The following is a 27477-nucleotide window of genomic DNA, read 5'->3' as shown; positions in this document are numbered from 1 at the left end:
CTGATAGTTTACTCTTATAGTTTACTCTGATAGTTTACTCTGATAGTTTACTCGGATAGTTTACTCTGATAGTTTACTCTTATAGTTTACTCGGATACTTTACTCTGATAGTTTACTCTGATAGTTTACTCTGATAGTTTACTCGGATAGTTTACTCTGATAGTTTACTCTTATAGTTTACTCTGATAATAGTTTACTCTGATAGTTTACTCGGATAGTTTACTCTGATAGTTTACTCGGATACTTTACTCTGATACTTTACTCTTATAGTTTACTCTGATAGTTTACTCTGATAGTTTACTGGGATAGTTTACTCTGATAGTTTACTCGGATACTTTACTCTGATACTTTACTCTGATAGTTTACTCTGATAGTTTACTCTGATACTTTACTCTGATAGTTTACTCTGATAGTTTACTCTGATACTTTACTCTGATAGTTTACTCTGATAGTTTACTGGGATAGTTTACTCTGATAGTTTACTCTGATAGTTTACTGGGATAGTTTACTCTGATAGTTTACTCTGATAGTTTACTCGGATAGTTTACTCTGATAGTTTACTCTGATAGTTTACTCGGATAGTTTACTCGGATAGTTTACTCTGATAGTTTACTCTTATAGTTTACTCTGATAGTTTACTCTGATAGTTTACTCGGATAGTTTACTCTGATAGTTTACTCGGATACTTTACTCTGATACTTTACTCTTATAGTTTACTCTGATAGTTTACTCTGATAGTTTACTGGGATAGTTTACTCTGATAGTTTACTCGGATACTCTGGCAGGTGAGGGAGTGAAGCTTCAGATGAATGGTGCGATTGTGCAGTAAAGATCTGTGTGCTCAGGTCAAACAAACCATGTTGAGACTGTATGAAGGTCAGAGTGTGTCCATTGTGCCAAGCCAGCGTTCACACTTCCTGTTTTCACTGTCTCATTAAGGAAAAGGACAAACGATGTTTCCGCCTGGAAAGGTCGTTTTAATAAAGTCGGTGTTCAGGAAATGAAGGATGTTAGGAAACAAACTCACCTCAGGCTCCACTTTAGTCGGCTGAAGAACCACGAGCTGCAACGCTGGGAAGACAGAGACACCGAGCGCCTCAACACGCTGCTGCTACGTGTTCAGTGCTGCTACGTCTTCAGTGCTGCTACCGCTACATGTTCAGTGCTGCTACGTCTTCAGTGTTGCTACGTGTTCAGTGCTGCTACCGCTACGTGTTCAGTGCTGCTACGTCTTCAGTGCTGCTACCGCTATGTGTTCAGTGCTGCTACGTGTTCAGTGCTGCTACGTCTTCAGTGCTGCTACCGCTACGTGTTCAGTGCTGCTACGTCTTCAGTGTTGCTACGTGTTCAGTGCTGCTACCGCTATGTGTTCAGTGCTGCTACGTGTTCAGTGCTGCTACGTCTTCAGTGCTGCTACCGCTACGTGTTCAGTGCTGCTACGTCTTCAGTGTTGCTACGTGTTCAGTGCTGCTACCGCTACGTGTTCAGTGCTGCTACGTGTTCAGTGCTGCTACGTGTTCAGTGCTGCTACATGTTCAGTGCTGCTACTGCTACGTGTTCAGTGCTGCTACGTGTTCAGTGCTGCTACATCTTCAGTGCTGCTACGTCTTCAGTGCTGCTACCACTACGTGTTCAGTGCTGCTACGTGTTCAGTGCTGCTACTGCTACGTGTTCAGTGCTGCTACGTGTTCAGTGCTGCTACGTGTTCAGTGCTGCTACATGTTCAGTGCTGCTACTGCTACGTGTTCAGTGCTGCTACGTGTTCAGTGCTGCTACATGTTCAGTGCTGCTACTGCTACGTGTTCAGTGCTGCTACGTCTTCAGTGTTGCTATGTGTTCAGTGCTGCTACATGTTCAGTGCTGCTATGTGTTCAGTGCTGCTACGTGTTCAGTGTTGCTATGTGTTCAGTGCTGCTACGTGTTCAGTGTTGCTACGTGTTCAGTGTTGCTATGTGTTCAGTGTTGCTATGTGTTCAGTGCTGCTACGTGTTCAGTGCTGCTACGTGTTCAGTGTTGCTACGTGTTCAGTGTTGCTACTGCTACGTGTTCAGTGCTGCTATGTGTTCAGTGCTGCTACGTGTTCAGTGTTGCTACGTGTTCAGTGTTGCTACGTGTTCAGTGTTGGTGCTGCTACTGCTATGTGTTCAGTGCTGCTAAATGTTCAGTGCTGCTAAATGTTCAGTGCTGCTACGTGTTCAGTGCTGCTACTGCTATGTGTTCAGAGCTGCTAAATGTTCAGTGCTGCTACGTGTTCAGTGTTGCTACTGCTACGTGTTCAGTGCTGCTACGTGTTCAGTGCTGCTACTGCTACGTGTTCAGTGTTGCTACTGCTACGTGTTCAGTGCTGCTACGTATTCAGTGTGGCTATGTGTTCAGTGCTGCTACTGCTACGTGTTCAGTGTTGCTACGTGTTCAGTGTTGCTATGTGTTCAGTGCTGCTATGTGTTCAGTGCTGCTACGCGTTCAGTGTTGCTACGTGTTCAGTGTTGCTACGTGTTCAGTGTTGCTATGTGTTCAGTGCTGCTACGTGTTCAGTGTTGCTATGTGTTCAGTGTTGCTATGTGTTCAGTGTTGCTATGTGTTCAGTGTTGCTACGTGTTCAGTGCTGCTACGTGTTCAGTGTTGCTACGTGTTCAGTGTTGCTACTGCTACGTGTTCAGTGCTGCTATGTGTTCAGTGCTGCTACGTGTTCAGTGCTGCTACGTGTTCAGTGCTGCTACGTGTTCAGTGTTGCTACGTGTTCAGTGTTGCTACTGCTACGTGTTCAGTGTTGCTACGTGTTCAGTGTTGGTGCTGCTACTGCTATGTGTTCAGTGCTGCTAAATGTTCAGTGCTGCTACGTCTTCAGTGCTGCTACGTCTTCAGTGCTGCTACTGCTACGTGTTCAGTGCTGCTACGTCTTCAGTGTTGCTATGTGTTCAGTGCTGCTACATGTTCAGTGCTGCTATGTGTTCAGTGCTGCTACGTGTTCAGTGTTGCTATGTGTTCAGTGCTGCTACGTGTTCAGTGTTGCTACGTGTTCAGTGTTGCTATGTGTTCAGTGCTGCTACGTGTTCAGTGCTGCTACGTGTTCAGTGTTGCTACGTGTTCAGTGTTGCTACTGCTACGTGTTCAGTGCTGCTATGTGTTCAGTGCTGCTACGTGTTCAGTGTTGCTACGTGTTCAGTGTTGCTACGTGTTCAGTGTTGCTACGTGTTCAGTGTTGCTACTGCTACGTGTTCAGTGTTGCTACGTGTTAAGTGTTGGTGCCGCTACTGCTATGTGTTTAGTGCTGCTAAATTTTTAAGTGCTGCTACGTGTTCAGTGTTGCTAATGCTACGTGTTCAGTGCTGCTACGTGTTCAGTGCTGCTACTGCTACGTGTTCAGTGTTGCTACTGCTACGTGTTCAGTGTTGCTACTGCTACGTGTTCAGTGCTGCTACGTATTCAGTGTGGCTATGTGTTCAGTGCTGCTACGTGTTCAGTGTTGCTATGTGTTCAGTGCTGCTACGCGTTCAGTGTTGCTACGTGTTCAGTTTTTCTACGTGTTCAGTGTTGCTATGTGTTCAGTGCTGCTACGTGTTCAGTGTTGCTACGTGTTCAGTGTTGCTACTGCTACGTGTTCAGTGCTGCTATGTGTTCAGTGCTGCTACGTGTTCAGTGCTGCTACGTGTTCAGTGTTGCTACGTGTTCAGTGTTGCTACTGCTACGTGTTCAGTGTTGCTACGTGTTCAGTGTTGGTGCTGCTACTGCTATGTGTTCAGTGCTGCTAAATGTTCAGTGCTGCTACGTGTTCAGTGCTGCTACTGCTATGTGTTCAGAGCTGCTAAATGTTCAGTGCTGCTACTGCTACGTGTTCAGTGCTGCTACGTGTTCAGTGCTGCTACGTGTTCAGTGTTGCTACTGCTACGTGTTCAGTGTTGCTACTGCTACGTGTTCAGTGTGGCTATGTGTTCAGTGCTGCTACTGCTACGTTTTCAGTGTTGCTATGTGTTCAGTGTTGCTACTGCTACGTGTTCAGTGCTGCTACGTATTCAGTGTGGCTATGTGTTCAGTGCTGCTACTGCTACGTGTTCAGTGTTGCTACGTCTTCAGTGCTGCTACTGCTACGTGTTCAGTGTTGCTACGTGTTCAGTGTTGCTACTGCTACGTGTTCAGTGCTGCTACTTGTTCAGTGTTGCTACTGCTACGTGTTCAGTGTTGCTACGTGTTCAGTGTTGATACTGCTATGTGTTCAGTGTTGCTACTGCTACGTGTTCAGTGCTGCTAGGTGTTCAGTGCTGCTATGTGTTCAGTGTTGCTACGTGTTCAGTGTTGATACTGCTACGTGTTCAGTGTTGCTATGTGTTCAGTGTTGCTACTGCTACGTGTTCAGTGTTGCTACGTGTTCAGTGCTGCTACTGCTACGTGTTCAGTGTTGCTACGTGTTCAGTGTTGCTACTGCTACGTGTTCAGTGTTGCTACGTGTTCAGTGTTGATACTGCTACGTGTTCAGTGCGGCTAGGTGTTCAGTGCTGCTATGTGTTCAGTGTTGCTACGTGTTCAGTGTTGCTACTGCTATGTGTTCAGTGTTGCTACGTGTTCAGTGTTGATACTGCTACGTGTTCAGTGTTGCTACTGCTACGTGTTCAGTGTTGCTACATCTTCAGTGCTTCTACTGCTACGTGTTCAGTGTTGCTACGTGTTCAGTGTTTCTACGTGTTCAGTGTTGATACTGCTACGTGTTCAGTGTTGATACTGCTACGTGTTCAGTGCTGCTACGTGTTCAGTGTTGATACTGCTACGTGTTCAGTGCTGCTACGTGTTCAGTGTTGATACTGCTACGTGTTCAGTGCTGCTACGTGTTCAATGTTGCTACTGCTACGTGTTCAGTGTTGCTACGTGTTCAGTGTTGATACTGCTACGTGTTCAGTGCTGCTACGTGTTCAGTGTTGATACTGCTACGTGTTCAGTGTTGCTACGTGTTCAGTGTTGCTACTGCTACGTGTTCAGTGCTGCTACGTCTTCAGTGTTGCTACATGTTCAGTGCTGCTACGCGTTCAGTGTTGCTATGTGTTCAGTGCTGCTACATTTTCAGTGCTGCTATGTGTTCAGTGCTGCTACGTGTTCAGTGTTGCTATGTGTTCAGTGCTGCTACGTGTTCAGTGTTGCTACGTGTTCAGTGTTGCTATGTGTTCAGTGCTGCTACGTGTTCAGTGCTGCTACGTGTTCAGTGTTGCTACGTGTTCAGTGTTGCTACTGCTACGTGTTCAGTGCTGCTATGTGTTCAGTGCTGCTACGTTTTCAGTGTTGCTACGTGTTCAGTGTTGCTACTGCTACGTGTTCAGTGTTGCTACGTGTTCAGTGTTGGTGCTGCTACTGCTATGTGTTCAGTGCTGCTAAATGTTCAGTGCTGCTACGTCTTCAGTGCTGCTACGTCTTCAGTGCTGCTACTGCTACGTGTTCAGTGTTGCTACATGTTCAGTGCTGCTACGCGTTCAGTGTTGCTATGTGTTCAGTGCTGCTACATGTTCAGTGCTGCTACGTGTTCAGTGCTGCTACGTGTTCAGTGTTGCTATGTGTTCAGTGCTGCTACGTGTTCAGTGTTGCTACGTGTTCAGTGTTGCTATGTGTTCAGTGCTGCTACGTGTTCAGTGCTGCTACGTGTTCAGTGTTGCTACGTGTTCAGTGTTGCTACTGCTACGTGTTCAGTGCTGCTATGTGTTCAGTGCTGCTAAATGTTCAGTGCTGCTACGTCTTCAGTGCTGCTACTGCTACGTGTTCAGTGTTGCTACATGTTCAGTGCTGCTACGCGTTCAGTGTTGCTATGTGTTCAGTGCTGCTACATGTTCAGTGCTGCTACGTGTTCAGTGCTGCTACGTGTTCAGTGTTGCTATGTGTTCAGTGCTGCTACGTGTTCAGTGTTGCTACGTGTTCAGTGTTGCTATGTGTTCAGTGCTGCTACGTGTTCAGTGCTGCTACGTGTTCAGTGTTGCTACGTGTTCAGTGTTGCTACTGCTACGTGTTCAGTGCTGCTACGTGTTCAGTGTTGATACTGCTACGTGTTCAGTGTTGATACTGCTACGTGTTCAGTGCTGCTACGTGTTCAATGTTGCTACTGCTACGTGTTCAGCTCTGCTACGTGTTCAGTGCTGCTACGTGTTCAGTGTTGATACTGCTACGTGTTCAGTGTTGCTACTGCTATGTGTTCAGTGCTGCTACTGCTAAATGTTCAGTGCTGCTAGGTGTTCAGTGCTGCTAGGTGTTCAGTGTGAGAGGAATGTTAGTTTACCTCCATCAAACAGAGCGATGAAGGCGAGGATGAGGAAGGGCGCTGTCTTCCCTACGAACTCGTACATCACGCTGCCGACAGTGTTGCTACTGCTACGTGTTCAGTGTTGCTACGTGTTCAGTGTTGATACTGCTACGTGTTCAGTGCGGCTAGGTGTTCAGTGCTGCTATGTGTTCAGTGTTGCTACGTGTTCAGTGTTGCTACTGCTATGTGTTCAGTGTTGCTACGTGTTCAGTGTTGATACTGCTACGTGTTCAGTGTTGCTACTGCTACGTGTTCAGTGTTGCTACATCTTCAGTGCTTCTACTGCTACGTGTTCAGTGTTGCTACGTGTTCAGTGTTTCTACGTGTTCAGTGTTGATACTGCTACGTGTTCAGTGTTGATACTGCTACGTGTTCAGTGCTGCTACGTGTTCAGTGTTGATACTGCTACGTGTTCAGTGCTGCTACGTGTTCAGTGCTGCTACGTGTTCAGTGTTGCTACGTGTTCAGTGCTGCTACTGCTACGTGTTCAGTGTTGCTACATGTTCAGTGCTGCTACGCGTTCAGTGTTGCTATGTGTTCAGTGCTGCTACATGTTCAGTGCTGCTACGTGTTCAGTGCTGCTACGTGTTCAGTGTTGCTATGTGTTCAGTGCTGCTACGTGTTCAGTGTTGCTACGTGTTCAGTGTTGCTATGTGTTCAGTGCTGCTACGTGTTCAGTGCTGCTACGTGTTCAGTGTTGCTACGTGTTCAGTGTTGCTACTGCTACGTGTTCAGTGCTGCTACGTGTTCAGTGTTGATACTGCTACGTGTTCAGTGTTGATACTGCTACGTGTTCAGTGCTGCTACGTGTTCAATGTTGCTACTGCTACGTGTTCAGCTCTGCTACGTGTTCAGTGCTGCTACGTGTTCAGTGTTGATACTGCTACGTGTTCAGTGTTGCTACTGCTATGTGTTCAGTGCTGCTACTGCTAAATGTTCAGTGCTGCTAGGTGTTCAGTGCTGCTAGGTGTTCAGTGTGAGAGGAATGTTAGTTTACCTCCATCAAACAGAGCGATGAAGGCGAGGATGAGGAAGGGCGCTGTCTTCCCTACGAACTCGTACATCACGCTGCCGAACGGCGGCCCGACTGCAGAGACACCAGGTACAGGACTTATTATTGTGTTTTTACAGAAGCAGCGGCCATGATGGTCCTAGACCTGCTTCCCCAGAATCCTAGACCTGCTTCCCCAGGGTCCTAGATCTGGTCCCCCAGGGTCCTAGATCTGGTCCCCCAGGGTCCTAGACCTGCTTCCCCAGAATCCTAGACCTGCTTCCCCAGAATCCTAGACCTGCTTCCCCAGGGTCCTAGACCTGCTTCCCCAGAATCCTAGACCTGCTTCCCCAGGGTCCTAGACCTGCTTCCCCAGAATCCTAGATCTGGTCCCCCAGGGTCCTAGACCTGCTTCCCCAGGGTCCTAGATCTGGTCCCCCAGGGTCCTAGACCTGCTTCCCCAGGGTCCTAGACCTGCTTCCCCAGAAACCTAGACCTGGTCCCCCAGGGTCCTGGTTTTCTGATCTCAGTCCGAATGTTTCAACATGTTTCAGACTTTCAATACAAAAGCATCAATCAGAAGTAAAACTTCAGAAAGTATCAAACACTGTGGTGAGAATGAACACCATCTCAATAATTACTTTGTTCCTGTATTCGAGTATTTACTGCTAGTACATCCACCATCATTACTGCAGAAGAGTGAGTGGTTGGTGGCGGTCAGAGGGTCAGAGGGTGAGAGAGTGAGTGGTTGGTGGTGGTCAGAGGGGGAGAGAGTGAGAGAGTGAGAGAGTGAGTAGTTGGTGGTGGTCAGAGGGGGAGAGAGTGAGAGAGTGAGAGAGTGAGTGGTTGGTGGTGGTCAGAGAGTGAGAGAGTGAGTGGTTGGTGGTGGTCAGAGGGTCAGAGGGTGAGAGAGTGAGTGGTTGGTGGTGGTCAGAGGGGGAGAGAGTGAGTGGTTGGTGGTGGTCAGAGGGGGAGAGAGTGAGAGAGTGAGAGAGTGAGTGGTTGGTGGTGGTCAGAGAGTGAGAGAGTGAGTGGTTGGTGGTGGTCAGAGGGGGAGAGAGTGAGAGAGTGAGTGGTTGGTGGTGGTCAGAGGGTGAGAGAGTGAGAGAGTGAGTGGTTGGTGGTGGTCAGAGGGTGAGAGAGTGAGAGAGTGAGTGATTGGTGGTGGTCAGAGGGTCAGAGGGTGAGTGGTTGGTGGTGGTCAGAGTGTGACAGAGTGAGAGAGTGAGTGATTGGTGGTGGTCAGAGGGTCAGAGGGTGAGTGGTTGGTGGTGGTCAGAGTGTGAGAGAGTGAGTGGTTGGTGGTGGTCAGAGGGTGAGAGAGTGAGAGAGTGAGTGGTTGGTGGTGGTCAGAGGGTGAGAGAGTGAGAGAGTGAGTGATTGGTGGTGGTCAGAGGGTTGATGGTGCAGATTAGCAGCCTCTCCTCCGTCAGTCTGCTCCAGAGCAGCTGTGGCTCCAGACGTAGTTCACCACCACCACCCAGTATGGAGGGACGAGGATGTGAAGCGTCTTAGAGTGTCCAATAAAGTACTACATACAGCCTTATGTACTATTAGTAGTAGTAGTAGTAGTAAAGTTACTCATTGATCCATCAGACTCATCAGTTTGATTGTATTTAGTTTTGTTCATCTGATGGTTGATGGGGGCCGTTTTCTAAAGGTGTGTGTGTGTGTGTGTGTGTGTGTGTGTGTGTGTGTGTGTGTGTGTGTGTGTGTGTGTGTGTGTGTGTGTGTGTGTGTGTGTGTGTGTGTGTGTGTGTGTGTGTGTGTGTGTGTTAGAGTGCTGTGCACACACACCTAACACGCCCATGGCCAGCCCTCCCAGGGCGATGCCGATGGCGTGCCCTCTCTCCTCGTCGTCTGTGTAAACACTGGCCAGCATCCCCATCCCTGAAAACACACAACACACACAACACACATAGCAGAGTGAACACACAACACACACTGTGGAGTGAACACACAACACACACAGCGGCGTGAACACACAACACACACAACTACACACCCAATATATATATATATTTACATACATAAAGATAAAAGATAAAAGACGAATAGAATAAAAAGAAGCAGAACAAAAGTGAAGCTTCATTTAAAAGTGAGTCTATAGAAATGGGATTTTACAGGAAATTTAAAAGACGTCCCTGATTCTGTCCCTGATTCTGTCCCTGATTCTGTCACTGGTTCTGTCCCTGATTCTGTCACTGGTTCTGTCACTGGTTCTGTCCCTGGTTTTGTCCCTGATTCTGTCACTGGTTCTGTCCCTGATTCTGTCACTGGTTTTGTCCCTGATTCTGTCACTGGTTCTGTCACTGGTTCTGTCCCTGATTCTGTCACTGGTTCTGTCCCTGGTTCTGTCCCTGATTCTGTCACTGGTTCTGTCCCTGGTTCTGTCACTGATTCTGTCCCTGGTTCTGTCACTGGTTCTGTCACTGATTCTGTCACTGGTTCTGTCACTGGTTCTGTCACTGATTCTGTTCCTGGTTCTGTCCCTGATTCTGTCCCTGGTTCTGTTCCTGGTTCTGTCCCTGATTATGTCCCTGGTTCTGTCACTGATTCTGTCACTGATTCTGTCCCTGGTTCTGTTCCTGGTTCTGTCACTGGTTCTGTCACTGGTTCTGTCACTGATTCTGTTCCTGGTTCTGTCCCTGATTCTGTCCCTGGTTCTGTCCCTGGTTCTGTCCCTGATTCTGTCCCTGGTTCTGTTCCTGGTTCTGTCCCTGATTATGTCCCTGGTTCTGTCACTGATTCTGTCCCTGGTTCTGTCACTGGTTCTGTCCCTGGTTCTGTCACTGGTTCTGTCCCTGGTTCTGTCACTGATTCTGTCACTGATTCTGTCCCTGGTTCTGTCACTGGTTCTGTCACTGGTTCTGTCCCTGGTTCTGTCCCTGGTTCTGTCACTGGTCCCCCTCACCTTTAAGTTTTGACTAGATAAACAGGGGGGGTGTTGGTGGAGGTGAAGAAGGAGTAAACAAGCCTCCTCCTCCTCCTCCTCCTCCTCTGCCGTTAGTTCTTTAGTATCTGTTTAACCTGTTTACCTGTTTATCTGTTTACCTGTTTATCTGTTTATCTGTTTATCTGTTTATCTGTTTATCTGTTTACCTGTTTATCTGTTTACCTGTTTACCTGTTTATCTGTTTACCTGTTTATCTGTTGCTGTTGGTGTTTTTGCTTGTGCTGCTCTGTCATACTTGTTTGTGTATTTATTTTATTTTTGGTTTTGTTGTTGTACCACATGTCCTCCACAACAACCTGAAGACGGAACTAAAAGCAGAGTTCTGCCAGAACCTGACGACACAGGGCTGTTTGTTGATCCAGGAACAGGATGTGACTCAACCAGAACCCGTGAGTCAGAAAAGAGAAGTCGTTCTCGTGCCGGAGCCTCGTCACAGAACAGAGAACCTGGTGTTCCACCGGGGTTCCTCACTAAGGAGACGAGAGTCCTTCGGAACCACGTCTCCTTTATGTCTTTTTTGATTTGAACTCCACGACTTTTATTTCTAAATCTTTGGTACTAAGTAATTCCGTGTTGTACTTCTGAATCCTTTCTTTCTCCCAATACTTGAACCTTTTTACAAATCCTCTTCTGACCAACGTTTTTCTTAATATTTTGTTTAATTTGAGATGTTTATGTTTCCACTTCTCCTTGTAAGTTTTGTTGCTGAACCCAAAGCTTCTTTCTGGAGACCTGGAACAGGAACGCAGCCCAACTCTTCTTTAAATCCTCCAGCCTGACCTGATGGAGGTTCTGCTGACCTCAGACACTGGGAGCCCAGTCCTCCGGTCCATTCCTCCAGGATTCAGGAAATCAGCCCGTCAGAGTGAAAAGCCACAGGAAAAGGATCCGAGACGACAAACTGGAGAACTTCTTCTGAACAGGTTCCGGGAGGCTGAATGTTCTGAGGACGGACGTTACGCTGTTCTATAAACGGTCTCTGATACCATCACGCCCTGCACAGCAGTGTCCACATAGGGGCGCTGTTGCCTTGCTGCTGTTTCTCTTCTGCTGCTGTCTTCCAGGTGGGCGTGGCCATGTGGGCGTGGCCATGTGGGCGTGGCCATGTGGGTGGTGTGTTTGAGGAAGGTTGATTCCGTCTGGTTCTCATCGGGGAGATTTGGTGCAGCGGCAGATGCCGGGGGGACGATGGTTTGGCTGATGATCAGCTCCACTATTGATACATATCAGCCTCAGAACTCGATCCAGAACCGTCCCGCCAAAAGGAGCTCAGCGGATTGCAGACCAGGTTTAGAAGCCAGCCCAGCCGTCAGGAACTTGTTGGCCTGGCAAGAGACCAGACTGGAGCAGCACGACAGGCTACTTCAGAACCTGGTTGAAAGTAACCGGGCCGTTCTGGACCAGGTCTTTCGGCTGACATCCCGGACTGCCAGTCTGAGTGCCCAGTTGAGCAACACCAACCAGACTCCAGATCCTGTGGCACCGGTCATGAACCAGACCCCCCCCAGTGGACGGTAGATCCTGGCAACCATCTGCACCCACTCCCGAGAGGTACTCGAGAGACTTTGGATCCTGCCAGGCCTTCCTGACCCAGGTGGGTCTGGTTTTCGATCCTACGCCTCAGATCAAGCCTTCCTCGTGGGGCTCCTGTCTGGAGTCGGCAGAGCCTCGGGAATAGCCTTGTGGGATAGTCAGGTTCCAGATTGCCGCTCTACCAGACCTTCACAGATGAACTGAGGAAGACGTTTGACCACCCGGTCAGAGTGAGAGAGGACAGTGATCGTCTCTCCCTTCTTCACCACGGCTCCTGCAGTGTGCCTGAGTTCACTAGTGAGTTCCAGGCTCTCGCTGCCAGGAGCGCTTGGAAAGCCGATCCCTCCAGCCTGGTTCTACCATGGCTTCCAGGATCATCTCCAGGAAGAGATCGCCACCCAAGACCCTACTCCAGACCTTGACCATCTCATCGACCTCAGCATCTGGATGGACATCCTGTTCCGTGAGTCCCATTGGGAGCGATCACTTCGCTGGACACCCTCGTTCTCGTCTCCACCAGCCCAGGAGGTTTCCTCATCCAGGCCCCCAGTCCCAGAGTCCACACAGATTGGACGCACCAAGCTCACCCCGCAGGAGAGACGCCTTCGCCGTGAGACCAACCTGCGCCTCTACAGGCCCGGAGAAGGGCTCTGGGTCCCCTGTAATTAGGAGGTTACTGGCGAGTTGAACTATCTCTGGTGCCCCTCAGAAACTCCAGGTTTTAGTAAGGCCCTGCCAGTACCTACATTGGTGGACTCAGGTGCCGAGGACAACTTTCTGGACATCCAATTAGCCAAGCAACTGGATATTCCCTCTGTCCCACTAGCCGCCCAGTTAGAAGCCCGATTACCGAATGGACTCCCCCGAGCTCTTGTCAGTCATAAGACGGTTCCTGTGACCCTGGTACTTGCAGGCAACCACCAGGAGACCCTTACCTTTCTCCTCATCAATCAATCTCGGCCTCCAGTAGTCCTGGGATACCCCTGGTTGCGGGATCCCAACCCCCGGATCGACTGGGTGAGGGAGGAGGTTGATTCCTGGAGTTCTCACTGTCTGTGCTCGGCTCTGACTCCAGCTGTGCCATCGAGGTCTGACCCCCCCTGAGACATCAACCTTTCTGTGGTTCCAGCTGTTACCAGGACCTGGCTCCAGTGTTTAGCAAAGATAAAGCTCTCTCGTTGCCACCTCCTCAGCCCTACGTCTGTCCCATTGACCTGCTCCCTTGAGCCACGCTCCCTCACAGTCGGTTATACAACTCTACCCGACCGAACGGGAGGCCGTGGAGAACTACATTTGTGAATCCCTTGCAGCAGGAATCATCCGTCCCTCCTCATCTCCTCATCTTTTTCTTCGTGGGTAAGAAAGCTGGTTCCCTCCATCCTTGCATCGATTACCGGGGCCTTAATGACATCACCGTTAAGAACCAGTATCCTCTGCCTCTGATCAGCTCCACTTTCACTCCTCTCCTGAGGACACTGTCTTCACCAAATTGGCTCTCCAGACCGTGTATCATCTGGTTCGGTTTCACGAGGGAGAGGAATGGAAGACGGCCTTCAACACCACGCTGGGCCACTTTGAGTACTAAGGGACATGATGGACCACTTCGTTTTCATGTCCCTGGATGACATCCTCATCCACTCCCGTAACCCTGAGGGACACACCCAACATGTCCTGGAACGGCTCCAGAAGAACCGGCTGTACGTCGAGGTCCAAGTAATGAGTTCCACAAGTCCACAGTGTCATTTCTGGGCTACATCACCTCCTAGGGAGAGGTGTGGACGGATCTGGTCAAGCTCCCGGCAGCACAGGACTGGACGCAACCTGAGAATCGCAAACGGCTCCAGTGGTTCCTTGGATTCACAAACTTTTACCATTGCTTCATTTACCGTAGGTGATCAGCCCTCCTGGGAGTAAGACTTGGATTCTCTGCTGTTTTGTAACTCTGGCTTCTTGTCCGTCTCTTCAGTGGGAAAGACTCTCTGCTCCGGCCGTTTTCAGGCAGGTAACCAGCAGGTAACCAGCAGGTAACCAGCAGGTAAACACCAGGTAACCAGCAGGTAACCAGCAGGTAGCCACCAGGTAAACACCAGGTAACCAGCAGGTAAACATCAGGTAAACACCAGGTAACTATCAGGTAAACACCAGGTAACCACCAGGTAAACACCAGGTAACCAGCAGGTAAACATCAGGTAACCACCAGGTAAACACCAGGTAACCACCAGGTAAACACCAGGTAACCAGCAGGTAAACATCAGGTAAACACCAGGTAACTATCAGGTAACCAGCAGGTAACCAGCAGGTAACCAGCAGGTAACCAGCAGGTAACCAGCAGGTAACCAGCAGGTAACCAGCAGGTAAACACCAGGTAAACATCAGGTAAACATCAGGTAACCCCCAGGTAACCCCCAGGTAAACATCAGGTAACCCCCAGGTAAACATCAGGTAACCCCCAGGTAAACATCAGGTAACCCCCAGGTAAACATCAGGTAAACATCAGGTAACCCCCAGGTAAACACCAGGTAAACATCAGGTAAACATCAGGTAACCCCCAGGTAAACACCAGGTAAACACCAGGTAAACATCAGGTAAACACCAGGTAAACATCAGGTAAACATCAGGTAACCCCCAGGTAAACATCAGGTAACCCCCAGGTAAACATCAGGTAAACATCAGGTAACCCCCAGTCAAACACCAGGTAAACATCAGGTAACCCCCAGGTAAACACCAGGTAAACACCAGGTAAACATCAGGTAAACACCAGGTAAACATCAGGTAACCCCCAGGTAAACATCAGGTAAACATCAGGTAACCCCCAGTCAAACACCAGGTAAACATCAGGTAACCCCCAGGTAAACACCAGGTAAACACCAGGTAAACATCAGGTAAACACCAGGTAAACACCAGGTAAACATCAGGTAAACACCAGGTAAACATCAGGTAAACATCATGTAACCCCCAGGTAAACATCAGGTAACCCCCAGGTAAACATCAGGTAACCCCCAGGTAAACATCAGGTAAACATCAGGTAACCCCCAGTCAAACACCAGGTAAACATCAGGTAACCCCCAGGTAAACACCAGGTAAACACCAGGTAAACATCAGGTAAACATCAGGTAACCCCCAGGTAAACATCAGGTAACCCCCAGGTAAACATCAGGTAAACATCAGGTAAACACCAGGTAAACATCAGGTAAACATCAGGTAACCCCCAGGTAAACATCAGGTAAACATCAGGTAAACATCAGGTAACCCCCAGGTAAACATCAGGTAACCCCCAGGTAAACATCAGGTAAACATCAGGTAAACATCAGGTAACCCCCAGGTAACCCCCAGGTAAACATCAGGTAACCCCCAGGTAAACATCAGGTAAACATCAGGTAAACATCAGGTAAACATCAGGTAAACATCAGGTAACCCCCAGGTAACCCCCAGGTAAACATCAGGTAACCCCCAGGTAAACATCAGGTAAACATCAGGTAAACATCAGGTAACCCCCAGGTAAACATCAGGTAACCCCCAGGTAACCCCCAGGTAAACATCAGGTAACCCCCAGGTAACCCCCAGGTAAACATCAGGTAAACATCAGGTAAACATCAGGTAACCCCCAGGTAAACATCAGGTAACCCCCAGGTAACCCCCAGGTAAACATCAGGTAAACATCAGGTAAACATCAGGTAACCCCCAGGTAAACATCAGGTAACCCCCAGGTAAACATCAGGTAAACATCAGGTAACCCCCAGGTAAACATCAGGTAACCCCCAGGTAAACATCAGGTAAACATCAGGTAACCCCCAGGTAAACATCAGGTAACCCCCAGGTAAACATCAGGTAACCCCCAGGTAACCCCCAGGTAACCCCCAGGTAAACATCAGGTAACCCCCAGGTAAACATCAGGTAAACATCAGGTAACCCCCAGGTAAACATCAGGTAACCCCCAGGTAAACATCAGGTAAACATCAGGTAACCCCCAGGTAAACATCAGGTAACCCCCAGGTAAACATCAGGTAAACATCAGGTAACCCCCAGGTAAACATCAGGTAACCCCCAGGTAAACATCAGGTAAACATCAGGTAACCCCCAGGTAACCCCCAGGTAAACATCAGGTAACCCCCAGGTAAACATCAGGTAAACATCAGGTAACCCCCAGGTAACCCCCAGGTAAACATCAGGTAACCCCCAGGTAAACATCAGGTAAACATCAGGTAACCCCCAGGTAACCCCCAGGTAAACATCAGGTAACCCCCAGGTAACCCCCAGGTAACCCCCAGGTAAACACCAGGTAAACATCAGGTAACCCCCAGGTAAACACCAGGTAAACATCAGGTAAACATCAGGTAACCCCCAGGTAAACATCAGGTAACCCCCAGGTAAACATCAGGTAACCCCCAGGTAACCCCCAGGTAAACATCAGGTAACCCCCAGGTAACCCCCAGGTAACCCCCAGGTAAACATCAGGTAACCCCCAGGTAAACATCAGGTAAACATCAGGTAAACATCAGGTAAACATCAGAGGTCCTACCGGCCACAGACGAGCAGGACGAGCCCACACCTTGGAGCGACCGGGCCACAAACAGCAGAGTGTAGCTGGAGGAGAAGGCAAACACTTCACAGCAGAGACAGAAGCAGAAAGACATGAGGACCATCAAACAGCTGGAGGTCAGAGAAGACAAGACGCCGTCTCCACTCACTGATGGTGGACAGGAACATGATGCAGAAGCCAGCGAATATGGGCAGCTGGTATCCTATCCTGGGGAGGCAGAGGACATGATCAGTTCATCCTGCTTCTTATTGCAGTACAGCACAGTACACCCAGCGCAGGAGGAAGTACTACACGGGTCTGAGTCTGGTCCTGACCACCATGAAGACTTTGGTATTTCTCTCTGAACAATTGAGTAAAGTCATTTACCAATGAATTAAATCTATTCTAACATTTACAAGAAGACATAAGCAACCACACATTTGGATTCGCCACGTGTTTTCAACAATAATTGAATTGTTTACTCTTAAATGTAGTTTTTGAAGCTTTATAATTCAGGGAAGAAGTTTTTAAGTCTCACTAAATCTACATTCTGATCTATTTACATCAGGGAATTGGGGGACATTGTCCTGTTTAGTTGCCGGCTCCTCGTTCTGGAGCAGAGCTGAGCTCTGAATAATGAACAATCCTCTAAATGAACGTCTCTTAACTCAGTACTCGAGTTGTTAAAGTACTTATTTTTCTTTTTTTATTGAATGTGCTGCAACCTTATATAAAAAGTGTTATACAAATAAAGTTTGATTTGATTTGTCACCACTGTGCTGATTAGACTAATAAAGATATGACTCTCTGAGGACTCTGTCCTGTGGAGGACTCTGTCCTGTGGAGTTGCTCAGGACTCTGTCCTGGGGAGTTGCTCAGGGCTCTGTCCTGGGGAGGACTCTGTCCTGGGGAGTTGCTCAGGACTCTGTCCAGTGGAGGACTCTGTCCTGTGGAGGACTCTGTCCTGGGGAGTTGCTCAGGACTCTGTCCTGGGGCCTGTTTTACCTCTATTGTACCTGTTGTCTCTTGGCCGTCTCATTGGTGGTTTAAACGTGTGTCCTCCCACTTAGACGCTGAGGACATCCAGGTGTTGTGTCCCTTCACTGACTCACAGTTTCATGTCTTGTCTCGGGGTCTGGACTGTGTGTCCTGCATTAAAAAGTGTCTTTCTTCAAATCCCCTCCAGATAAACGCCGACAAACTGCCCCTCTGATCACTGCCCCGATACAAAGATCCCTGCTCAATAAGCAGCTTGGTGCTCTGGACTGTTAGAACCAGCCTCAGGAACCTCAGGAACCTCAGGAACCTCAGGTTAGGGTTGCTCAGGCCATGTCTCTGGGGGGACACTCCCACCAGCTGACCACAAACTAGACCAGCTGAGAAACGTCTCTAAAGTAGGAGGATGATGTCAGAACCAGACCTGAAACGCTCAGCATGCTTTCATTCCGTCGCCTTGACGACGGCAGTTCTATTGTCCCCTGCTTCAATAAGACCGTCCTCGCCTGCAAGACTTTGGACAGGTTCGTCCAAAACAGCCCCCCCATCACCCCCATTTGATCAAGTCTTCCTCGGCTCCCAGTCAAGTTTAGAAATGACTTTAATATTCTAATCCTCACGTTCCAGGTGTTCCAGGTGTTCCAGGTGTTCCAGGTGTTCCAGGTCCCCATGGTCAGACCCCTCAACCTGTCCCCTCAGGCTATGGACCACTTGTCCCTGTCCCCCCTCACGCTCTAATCCACGAGCTCCTTTAAAAAGCACCTGAAGACGTTTTTATTTCAGAAAGCTTTGGACCAAATACTTTGACTGTACTGTATGTACTTTCTAGGTTCTGTTTCAGCTCTTTGTGATATTTCCTCAGTGACAAGCGCTTTCTAAATAAACTTTACCGACTTCCATTCCAGTGAAGGGAAGGTTTTAGTCTTTGTGTTTTTGGTCCGGATGAAGAGAGTACAATCTGCCTGAGACGCTCGACTTGTTCTGAGCGTTCGTCTGTCAGGACACGAGGCGACTGCCAGCCAGTAATCGCTCTGTGCCGCTTGCTTCATTTACGCCAAACACATTTCAGATGTGAGCTGAATACCACATTTGTATTCCCTTTGTACCATCCCTCCATCATCGGGGGGGTTTGGAGGATAAAACTCATTTTCCAAGTATTTGAAGCGAAGCAGGACTTTCTGGAGGATTTGACCGATGAAGCCGTTTCCTCAGAGGAAAAGTTTCTGTCGTTACGTTTGAATGATTAAAACGAATGTTTGGACTCGTGAGCTGCTGCTGCTGGTCTCAGAACACGGTACCTGCCAGACGGGTTCTACCACACCAGGATCGGGGCTGCTGCGGTTCTTCCCCCCCAACCGCCCGGCGACAGACCCAACACCCCATCTCTGCTGGCTCCAACCACCTCACCATGGCCTCCACCTTCACCACCTTCACCCACTATGTGAGCCCCTCCCCCCAAAAAACCCCCACCAAGATCTGGACCTGTGGGGGCGGGGGTTATGGACCGACTAACATCAGAGGGGGGGTTTGGCTCTGAGGACATGGCAGAGGACACTTTCACCACTGCTGGTGTGACGGCACCTCAAGGATTGTGGGATTGGAACGGGATTATTTTACATTATAACCTAAAGATGCATCAAAACAATCATAAGTATAGAAGTATAATTTAAACTGTGTGAGACTTTGTACCCCCCAGAGGGGTCCACAGAGAACCGGGACTGTCCCTTCAGAAAGCTTCACGCCAAAAACAAAAGAACCCAGTTTCCACTTGAGAACAGGAACGTTGCTGCTCACAAAGCAGGAGAAGGAAATACAAAGTACTCACAGTGTTTCAGAAGTACACTGGGGAGTACCTTCAAGAACTGAACAGAGAGTACAGAACAAGTCTGGTCGAGGCAGGAAGCCGAAGACTTCAGAAACTATGGAAGGAAAACTAGTGAGAGACGAGACTAAAGACCCCAGAACAACTACCCTAACACTAGTTAGTGACTTAACCTAGTCAGGAGTTGTAGTTTCCAAGAAGACAGTCACCAGAGCTGCACAGAGGCCAGACTGAAGTATGCTCTGGACAATCTGGACAAAGGTCACACGTACTGGGGGACTGTCCCTCGCTCACATGAGACCACACTGGAGCTCTTCGTTCTCTGAGACGTGGCTTATGTTTGGACAGCGAAGGGACAGACGTCTCACTTAAAGAACACCGTTAAGCACAGTGGTGGGAGCTTCGTGGTGTGGGGGAGCCTGAGTGCGTCTGGACCAGGGAGCTGGTCCAGGGGATCTGGAACAGGGATCTGGTCCAGGGGATCTGGACCAGGGATTTGGTCCTGGGGATCTGGTTCAGGGGATCTGCTCCAGGGATCTGCTCCAGGGGATCTGGTCCAGGGGATCTGGTCCAGGGGATCTGGTCCAGGGGATTTGGTCCAGGGATCTGGTCCAGGGGATCTGGACCAGGGGATCTGGACCAGGGGATCTGGAACAGGGATCTGGTCCAGGGGATCTGGTCCAGGGATTTGGTCCAGGGATCTGGTCCAGGGGATCTGGAACAGGGATCTGGTCCAGGGATCTGGAACAGGGATCTGGTCCAGGGGATCTGGACCAGGGAGCTGGTCCTGGGGATCTGGTTCAGGGGATCTGCTCCAGGGATCTGCTCCAGGGGATCTGGTCCAGGGATTTGGTCCAGGGGATCTGGTCCAGGGATCTGCTCCAGGGGATCTGGTCCAGGGGATCTGGTCCAGGGATTTGGTCCAGGGATCTGGTCCAGGGGATCTGGTCCAGGGGATCTGGAACAGGGATCTGGTCCAGGGATCTGCTCCAGGGGATCTGGTCCTGGGATCTGGAACAGGGATCTGGTCCAGGGGATCTGGACCAGGGATCTGGTCCAGGGGATCTGGAACAGGGATCTGGTCCAGGGATCTGGAACAGGGATCTGGAACAGGGATCTGGTCCAGGGGATCTGGACCAGGGATCTGGTCCAGGGGATCTGGAACAGGGATCTGGTCCAGGGATCTGGAACAGGGATCTGGAACAGGGGATCTGGTCCAGGGATCTGGTCCAGGGGATCTGGACCAGGGATCTGGTCCAGGGGATCTGGACCAGGTTGACGGAGTCATGAAGAAAGGCTGAAGCAGTCCGCAGCAGAACTGGACGTCCGTCTCTCCTGGTGAAGAACCGCCGTCAGTAAACCAAAGCCAACGTTACTGGAATCCTTCAAAATAAAAGCAGGATGTTTGGAAAAATGGTGAAAAACTCACTGATGTAGGGCTAATAACTTCAACCCCGCCAACATGACGCTCCTGGAAGAGAGTCCGTTGCCATGGCGACCTGCTGATTTGTACCAAGTGGGACCGGTCGGGGGGAAGTATCAGACGGAGGTTTTAGATCCACATCCAGAAAAACAAGAACCTATTTGGACCGACTGAACTGGACTGGACTGCTTCAGCTTGTTGCTTCTAAATGAAGCAGCTTCTTCTAAATGTGAAAACGTCATCAGGACTATGGACGGATTCAGGACAGACCTAAACCACGTCAGCAATCAGGGTCTAACTCTCGCTGTCCTGCCACCTGCCGTCCATTTTAGAGTCCTTTCTAGTTTCTACTGACCTGGTGTCCAAGGTACTACGCTGTACAGAGGACACTATTCTGTTAAATACATGGACCACACATAGATGAATACTTCAATATTAACACAGATGGGATGCTTTTAAAGTGTTTCTAAAGGTACATGATCAGGTACACAGGCCACAAATACATGGATACATTACAACTGGAATCCAAAAGAAAACAGGTTTGAAAAAAGTGACCCGGAAGCTGAAGAGGAGTTGGTACTTCTCAGTACCCAGGATATGAGAAACGTACTAGATTTGACATTTTTACCACCAAGCGGACAAACAGCTGGAAACCAAAACATCCGCAACACCTATTGAAAGTAAAGTCAATCCAAAGGACATCCAGGAGTATTACCAGACTCTATATGAAGCCCAGGAATAAACCCTGGACAGGCCTCATGTCCCCTCATGTCCCCTCATGTCCCAGAGTGGCCCTACAGCAGAGCTCCACTTTGACATGAGAGAAGAAGACACGAGGCGAGTCCCTTAATGAAATCAGGTGAACGGGCAGGACCAGACGGTGTCCAGAAGACGGCTCTAGAACCTGTAAAGATAAACGATGGACACCACTTTCAGCTCTGTTCAGGGAGACCTGAGGACAAGACTGTCTCCTGGAGTCCCTCATCTGTGTACCACTGGGCTGCGTACTACTGGGCTGTGTACTACTGGGCTGCGTACTACTGGGCTGTGTACTACTGGGCTGCGTACTACTGGGCTGCGTACTACTGGGCTGTGTACTACTGGGCTGCGTACTACTGGGCTGTGTACTACTGGGCTGTTTACTACTGGGCTGCGTACTACTGGGCTGTGTACTACTGGGCTGTTTACTACTGGGCTGCGTACTACTGGGCTGCGTACTACTGGGCTGTGTACTACTGGGCTGCGTACCACTGGGCTGCGTACTACTGGGCTGCGTACCACTGGGCTGCGTACCACTGGGCTGCGTACTACTGGGCTGCGTACCACTGGGCTGCGTACTACTGGGCTGCGTACTACTGGGCTGTGTACTACTGGGCTGTTTACCACTGGGCTGCGTACTACTGGGCTGTGTACTACTGGGCTGTTTACCACTGGGCTGCGTACTACTGGGCTGTGTACTACTGGGCTGCGTACCACTGGGCTGCGTACTACTGGGCTGCGTACCACTGGGCTGCGTACTACTGGGCTGCGTACTACTGGGCTGTGTACTACTGGGCTGCGTACTACTGGGCTGCGTACTACTGGGCTGTGTACTACTGGGCTGCGTACTACTCCATCACTTTATTTTTAAAAACAATCTGCATTGGATGGAAATAGAATCTCATCATTGTAAAGAACCGCTGCCTTCATTCCTGTATTCTGATACAAGTAAAAAAACTATGATCAAATATAGAAAACCCTTTCCTGAAGTATACAGTCGGGGTATGCAGTAAAACTCAGCGTCTAGTCATAGTCAGAGAAGGATACTACAATTCAAATGGTTAATGCGGAGATACATGACCCTGTAAAGTGAAACAACGATGATAAGAATACTCGTGGTACTCGTATAAAGCGCGGCTCTGGAGCCACACTGGTACACTGCAGGAGGGAGAGTACTCGGATACAACCAATCTGGAAAGAAGTACAAGATTTCATGGGGAAGATTATTTCAAACCTGGAATATTTCTAATGTCTTCATACCCACAAGTCACCAGTCTGAAACTACAGGTCCTGATTGCAGTGAGAGAAAAAGAAATACAGGAGAGTATTTCTACCTCCATCCGACACAGCGCCTCCCAGTGGCTAAAACAAATACTGCAATACTCCTCTGTATCTTCATGAGACATGAGACATATGTGGAAAGACTCGGGGACCATCTGGACGTTCTGCTGAGGACTTGGACTCTTGTGCAGGACGTCCTCGTCCTCCTGCTGTGAGACGATCAGCAGGAGGACGTCCTCGTGGACATGAAGCACATCAGGACACACGACAATGTCAACAAGGGGACGTCAGCGAGACGCTGAACTCAACAGGAAGTCCACCGTCCAGGAGACCTAGAACCCGGAGACCCGGCCTGGACCCACTACGCCTCTTTGAGCGTTGCCATGGCAACTCCCCACTCTCCGATGTGTCACCATGAAACAGGAAGTGATGCGAGACTCTGCTGGACGAGCGTCTCCGGTCACAGTCCTGCTCTGGTGAGTTCCACACATCAACAGAGAGCGCCCCCTGCTGGATGGACAGGACATGCAGCCTTACATGCCAGGACCTGATCAAGGCTTCTCCACCAGGACACACACACACACACACACACACACACACACACACACACACACACACACACACACACACACACACACACACACACACACACACACACACACACACACACACACACACACACACACAGATAATCAGGAATTCTGCTCTGTTAATCCAGCTGGATTAGATCTCTAGTAGCTGACATGGCATTACTCCTCCAAACTCCATCAGCCTGACGTAGTTTTATTTTCCTACCAAGAACTGGGAGATGGAGTCTGTTACTGCTCTCCTCTCCAGTCTGTTACTGCTCTCCCTCTCCAGTCTGTTACTGCTCCCCCTCTCCAGTCTGTTACTGCTCTCCTACTGCTCTCCTCTCCAGTCTGGTACTGCTCTCCCTCTCCAGTCTGTTACTGCTCTCCCTCTCCAGTCTGTTACTGCTCTCCCTCTCCAGTCTGTTACTGCTCTCCTACTGCTCTCCCTCTCCAGTCTGTTACTGCTCTCCCTCTCCAGTCTGTTACTGCTCTCCTCTCCAGTCTGTTACTGCTCCCCCTCTCCAGTCTGTTACTGCTCTCCTACTGCTCTCCCTCTCCAGTCTGTTACTGCTCTCCCTCTCCAGTCTGTTACTGCTCTCCCTCTCCAGTCTGTTACTGCTCTCCTACTGCTCTCCCTCTCCAGTCTGTTACTGCTCTCCCTCTCCAGTCTGTTGCTGCTCTCCCTCTCCAGTCTGTTGCTGCTCTCCCTCTCCAGTCTGGTACTGCTCTCCTCTCCAGTCTGTTACTGCTCTCCCTCTCCAGTCTGTTACTGCTCTCCCTCTCCAGTCTGTTGCTGCTCTCCCTCTCCAGTCTGGTACTGCTCTCCTCTCCAGTCTGTTACTGCTCTCCCTCTCCAGTCTGTTACTGCTCTCCTACTGCTCTCCCTCTCCAGTCTGGTACTGCTCTCCTCTCCAGTCTGGTACTGCTCTCCTCTCCAGTCTGTTACTGCTCTCCTACTGCTCTCCTCTCCAGTCTGGTACTGCTCTCCCTCTCCAGTCTGGTACTGCTCTCCCTCTCCAGTCTGTTACTGCTCTCCTACTGCTCTCCTCTCCAGTCTGGTACTGCTCTCCTCTCCAGTCTGTTGCTGCTCTCCTCTCCAGTCTGGTACTGCTCTCCTCTCCAGTCTGTGCTGGATGTTCCTCTGATAGGATCACAGATGTGATTATTGACCTTTTGAAGCACGAGGGGAAATGTGAAGCACAGTTCTGGCCTCAGGCGGCAGGAAGCCTCTGAAAGCAGAGAGCAAAGCTCTCACTCTCCTCCTCTCCCCCTCCTCTCCACTCCCCCTCTCCACTCCCCCTCTCCTCCTCTCCTCTCCTCCTCTCCTCCTCTCCCCCTCCTCTCCACTCCCCGCTCTCCTCCTCTCCTCTCCTCCTCTCCTCCTCTCCCCTCCTCTCCACTCCCCCTCTCCACTCCCCCTCTCCTCCTCTCCTCTCCTCCTCTCCTCCTCTCCCCCTCCTCTCCACTCCCCCTCTCCTCCTCTCCTCTCCTCTCCCCCTCTCCCCCCTCCTCTCCTCCTCTCTTCCCACTCTTCCTCCTCTCCACTCCCCCTCTCCCCCTCCTCTCCTCCCCACCCCTCCTCCTCTCCTCTCCCCCTCCTCTCCTCTCCTCTCCCCTCTCCCCCCTCCTCTCCTCCTCTCTTCCCACTCTTCCTCCTCTCCTCTCCTCCTCTCCTCTCCTCCTCTCCACTCCCCCTCTCCCCCTCCTCTCCTCTCCTCCTCTCCTCCCCCCCCTCCTCTCCTCCTCTCTTCCCCCTCTCCTCTCCTCCACTCCTCCCCCCCCTCCTCTCCTCCCCCCTCCTCCTCTCCCCCCCCTCCTCTCCTCCTCCCCCCCCTCCTCCTCCCCCCCTCCTCCTCCTCTCTTCCCACTCTCCCCCTCCTCTCCTCCCCACCCCCCCTCCTCTCCTCCCCCCCTCTCCTCCTCTCCCCCCTCCTCTCCTCTCCTCCACTCCCCCCCTCTCCTCCCCCCCCTCCTCTCCTCCCCCCTCCTCCTCCTCTCTTCCCACTCTCCTCCCCACCCCCTCCTCCTCTCCTCCGCCCCCCTCCTCCTCTCCCCCCTCCTCTCCTCCCCCCCCCTCTCCTCCTCCCCCCCCTCTCCTCCTCCCCCCCTCCTCCTCCTCTCTTCCCACTCTCCCCCTCCTCTCCTCCCCACCCCCCCTCCTCTCCTCCCCCCCTCTCCTCCTCTCCCCCTCCTCTCCTCCACTCCCCCCCCCTCTCCTCCCCCCCCCCATCTCTCCTCTCCCCCCTCCTCCTCTCTTCCCCCTCTCCTCTCCACCACTCCTCCTCCCCCCCCCCTCCTCTCCCCCCCTCCTCCTCTCTTCCCCCTCTCCTCTCCACCACTCCTCCTCCCCCCCCCTCTCCTCTCCCCCCCCTCCTCCTCTCTTCCCCCTCTCCTCTCCACCACTCCTCCTCCCCCCCCCCCCTCTCCTCTCCCCCCCCCTCTCCTCCTCCCCCCCCTCCTCCTCTCCACTCCCCCTCTCCCCCTCCTCTCCTCTCCTCCACTCCTCCTTCCCCCCCCCCCCCTCCTCTCCTCCCCCCCCTCCTCCTCTCTTCCCCCTCTCCTCTCCACCACTCCTCCTCCCCCCCCCTCTCCTCTCCCCCCCCTCCTCCTCTCTTCCCCCTCTCCTCTCCACCACTCCTCCTCCCCCCCCCCCCTCTCCTCTCCCCCCCCCTCTCCTCCTCCCCCCCCTCCTCCTCTCCACTCCCCCTCTCCCCCTCCTCTCCTCTCCTCCACTCCTCCTTCCCCCCCCCCCCCTCCTCTCCTCCCCACCCCCTCCTCCTCTCCTCCCCCCCCTCCTCCTCTCCCCCCTCCTCTCCTCCCCCCCCCTCTCCTCCTCCCCCCCCTCTCCTCCTCCCCCCCTCCTCCTCCTCTCTTCCCACTCTCCCCCTCCTCTCCTCCCCACCCCCCCTCCTCTCCTCCCCCCCTCTCCTCCTCTCCCCCTCCTCTCCTCCACTCCCCCCCCCTCTCCTCCCCCCCCCATCTCTCCTCTCCCCCCTCCTCCTCTCTTCCCCCTCTCCTCTCCACCACTCCTCCTCCCCCCCCCCTCCTCTCCCCCCCTCCTCCTCTCTTCCCCCTCTCCTCTCCACCACTCCTCCTCCCCCCCCCTCTCCTCTCCCCCCCCTCCTCCTCTCTTCCCCCTCTCCTCTCCACCACTCCTCCTCCCCCCCCCCCTCTCCTCTCCCCCCCCCTCTCCTCCTCCCCCCCCTCCTCCTCTCCACTCCCCCTCTCCCCCTCCTCTCCTCTCCTCCACTCCTCCTTCCCCCCCCCCCCCCTCCTCTCCTCCCCCCCCTCCTCCTCCTCTCTTCCCACTCTTCCTGGACCCCAGATGGAACAAGGTTTGAGATGTGACTCAGAGAGAGACGACAGACTGGATTTGATTGACATTAGAGTCTCTGACAGAACAAACAACCCGTTTCATGTACCAGCCATGGTGGGCGGGGCTAAACCATCCACCTAGTACCTACACCATTACCTGTTCTCATTATGTGATTGATAAAGACAGCTATACATTGGGAACGTCTGAAACACCTTCATTCTTAAACATTTCAATGTTTAGTCAACATTTCTTTGATGTATTTGTGTACTACCATAGTACTCCTGAAGTCTCTCATATTCCCAAAACAAATTCAAGCAGGAACAAAGTATTGCAAAGTAATACTAACTGTAGTAAACAACGACATGCCACGTTACCATGAGACATCCAGTCTACGGGAGGAAACTGTCCGGATAATAACAACGATGGAAACACAGTGTTGGAAATCAAAACGTTTGTGTTGTGATATTTGGTTCACTACTCCGTGTGCAGCATGTTCACCAGCAGCGTGACAATCCTTTCACACTTCTAACTACATGAAAAGAACTTCTAACAAGACAGTGTACAGAACCGGCAGCGGTGGACCCACTGAGGTCCACCGCTCCACCCCACTGAGGTCCACCGCTCTGACCCTCTGAGGTCCACCGCTCCGCCCCACTGAGGTCCACCGCTACTACCCACTGAGGTCCACCGCTCCACCCCACTGAGGTCCACCGCTCTGACCCTCTGAGGTCCACCGCTCCACCCCACTGAGGTCCACCGCTCCGCCCCACTGAGGTCCACCGCTCTGACCCTCTGAGGTCCACCGCTCCGCCCCACTGAGGTCCACCGCTCTGACCCTCTGAGGTCCACCGCTCCACCCCACTGAGGTCCACCGCTCTGACCCTCTGAGGTCCACCGCTCCACCCCACTGAGGTCCACCGCTCCACCCCACTGAGGTCCACCGCTACTACCCACTGAGGTCCACCGCTCTGACCCTCTGAGGTCCACCGCTCCACCCCACTGAGGTCCACCGCTCCACCCCACTGAGGTCCACCG

General features: G+C 51.3%; 1 protein-coding gene across 1 annotated transcript in view; it reads right to left on the bottom strand.

The window, feature by feature from the left end:
* slc18a2 (solute carrier family 18 member 2) overlaps window positions 1-27477 on the bottom strand; it is a 67483-nt gene that overhangs the window by 23518 nt on the left and 16488 nt on the right. The window contains exons 3-7 of the mRNA XM_080493921.1: window positions 16443-16501; window positions 16274-16357; window positions 9063-9155; window positions 7272-7361; window positions 1028-1071 (exon numbers count right to left, since the gene is read on the bottom strand). Of these exons, the coding sequence (XP_080350047.1) occupies window positions 1028-1071; window positions 7272-7361; window positions 9063-9155; window positions 16274-16357; window positions 16443-16501 (370 nt within the window). The remainder of the gene's footprint in view (window positions 1-1027; window positions 1072-7271; window positions 7362-9062; window positions 9156-16273; window positions 16358-16442; window positions 16502-27477) is intronic.

The sequence above is a fragment of the Lipophrys pholis genome (assembly GCF_963383615.2).
Source record: "Lipophrys pholis genome assembly, contig: SCAFFOLD_28, whole genome shotgun sequence".
Lineage (NCBI taxonomy): Eukaryota > Metazoa > Chordata > Actinopteri > Blenniiformes > Blenniidae > Lipophrys > Lipophrys pholis.
The sequence above is the reverse complement of the archived record's forward strand: the minus strand, read 5'-3'. Positions and strand labels throughout refer to the sequence as shown.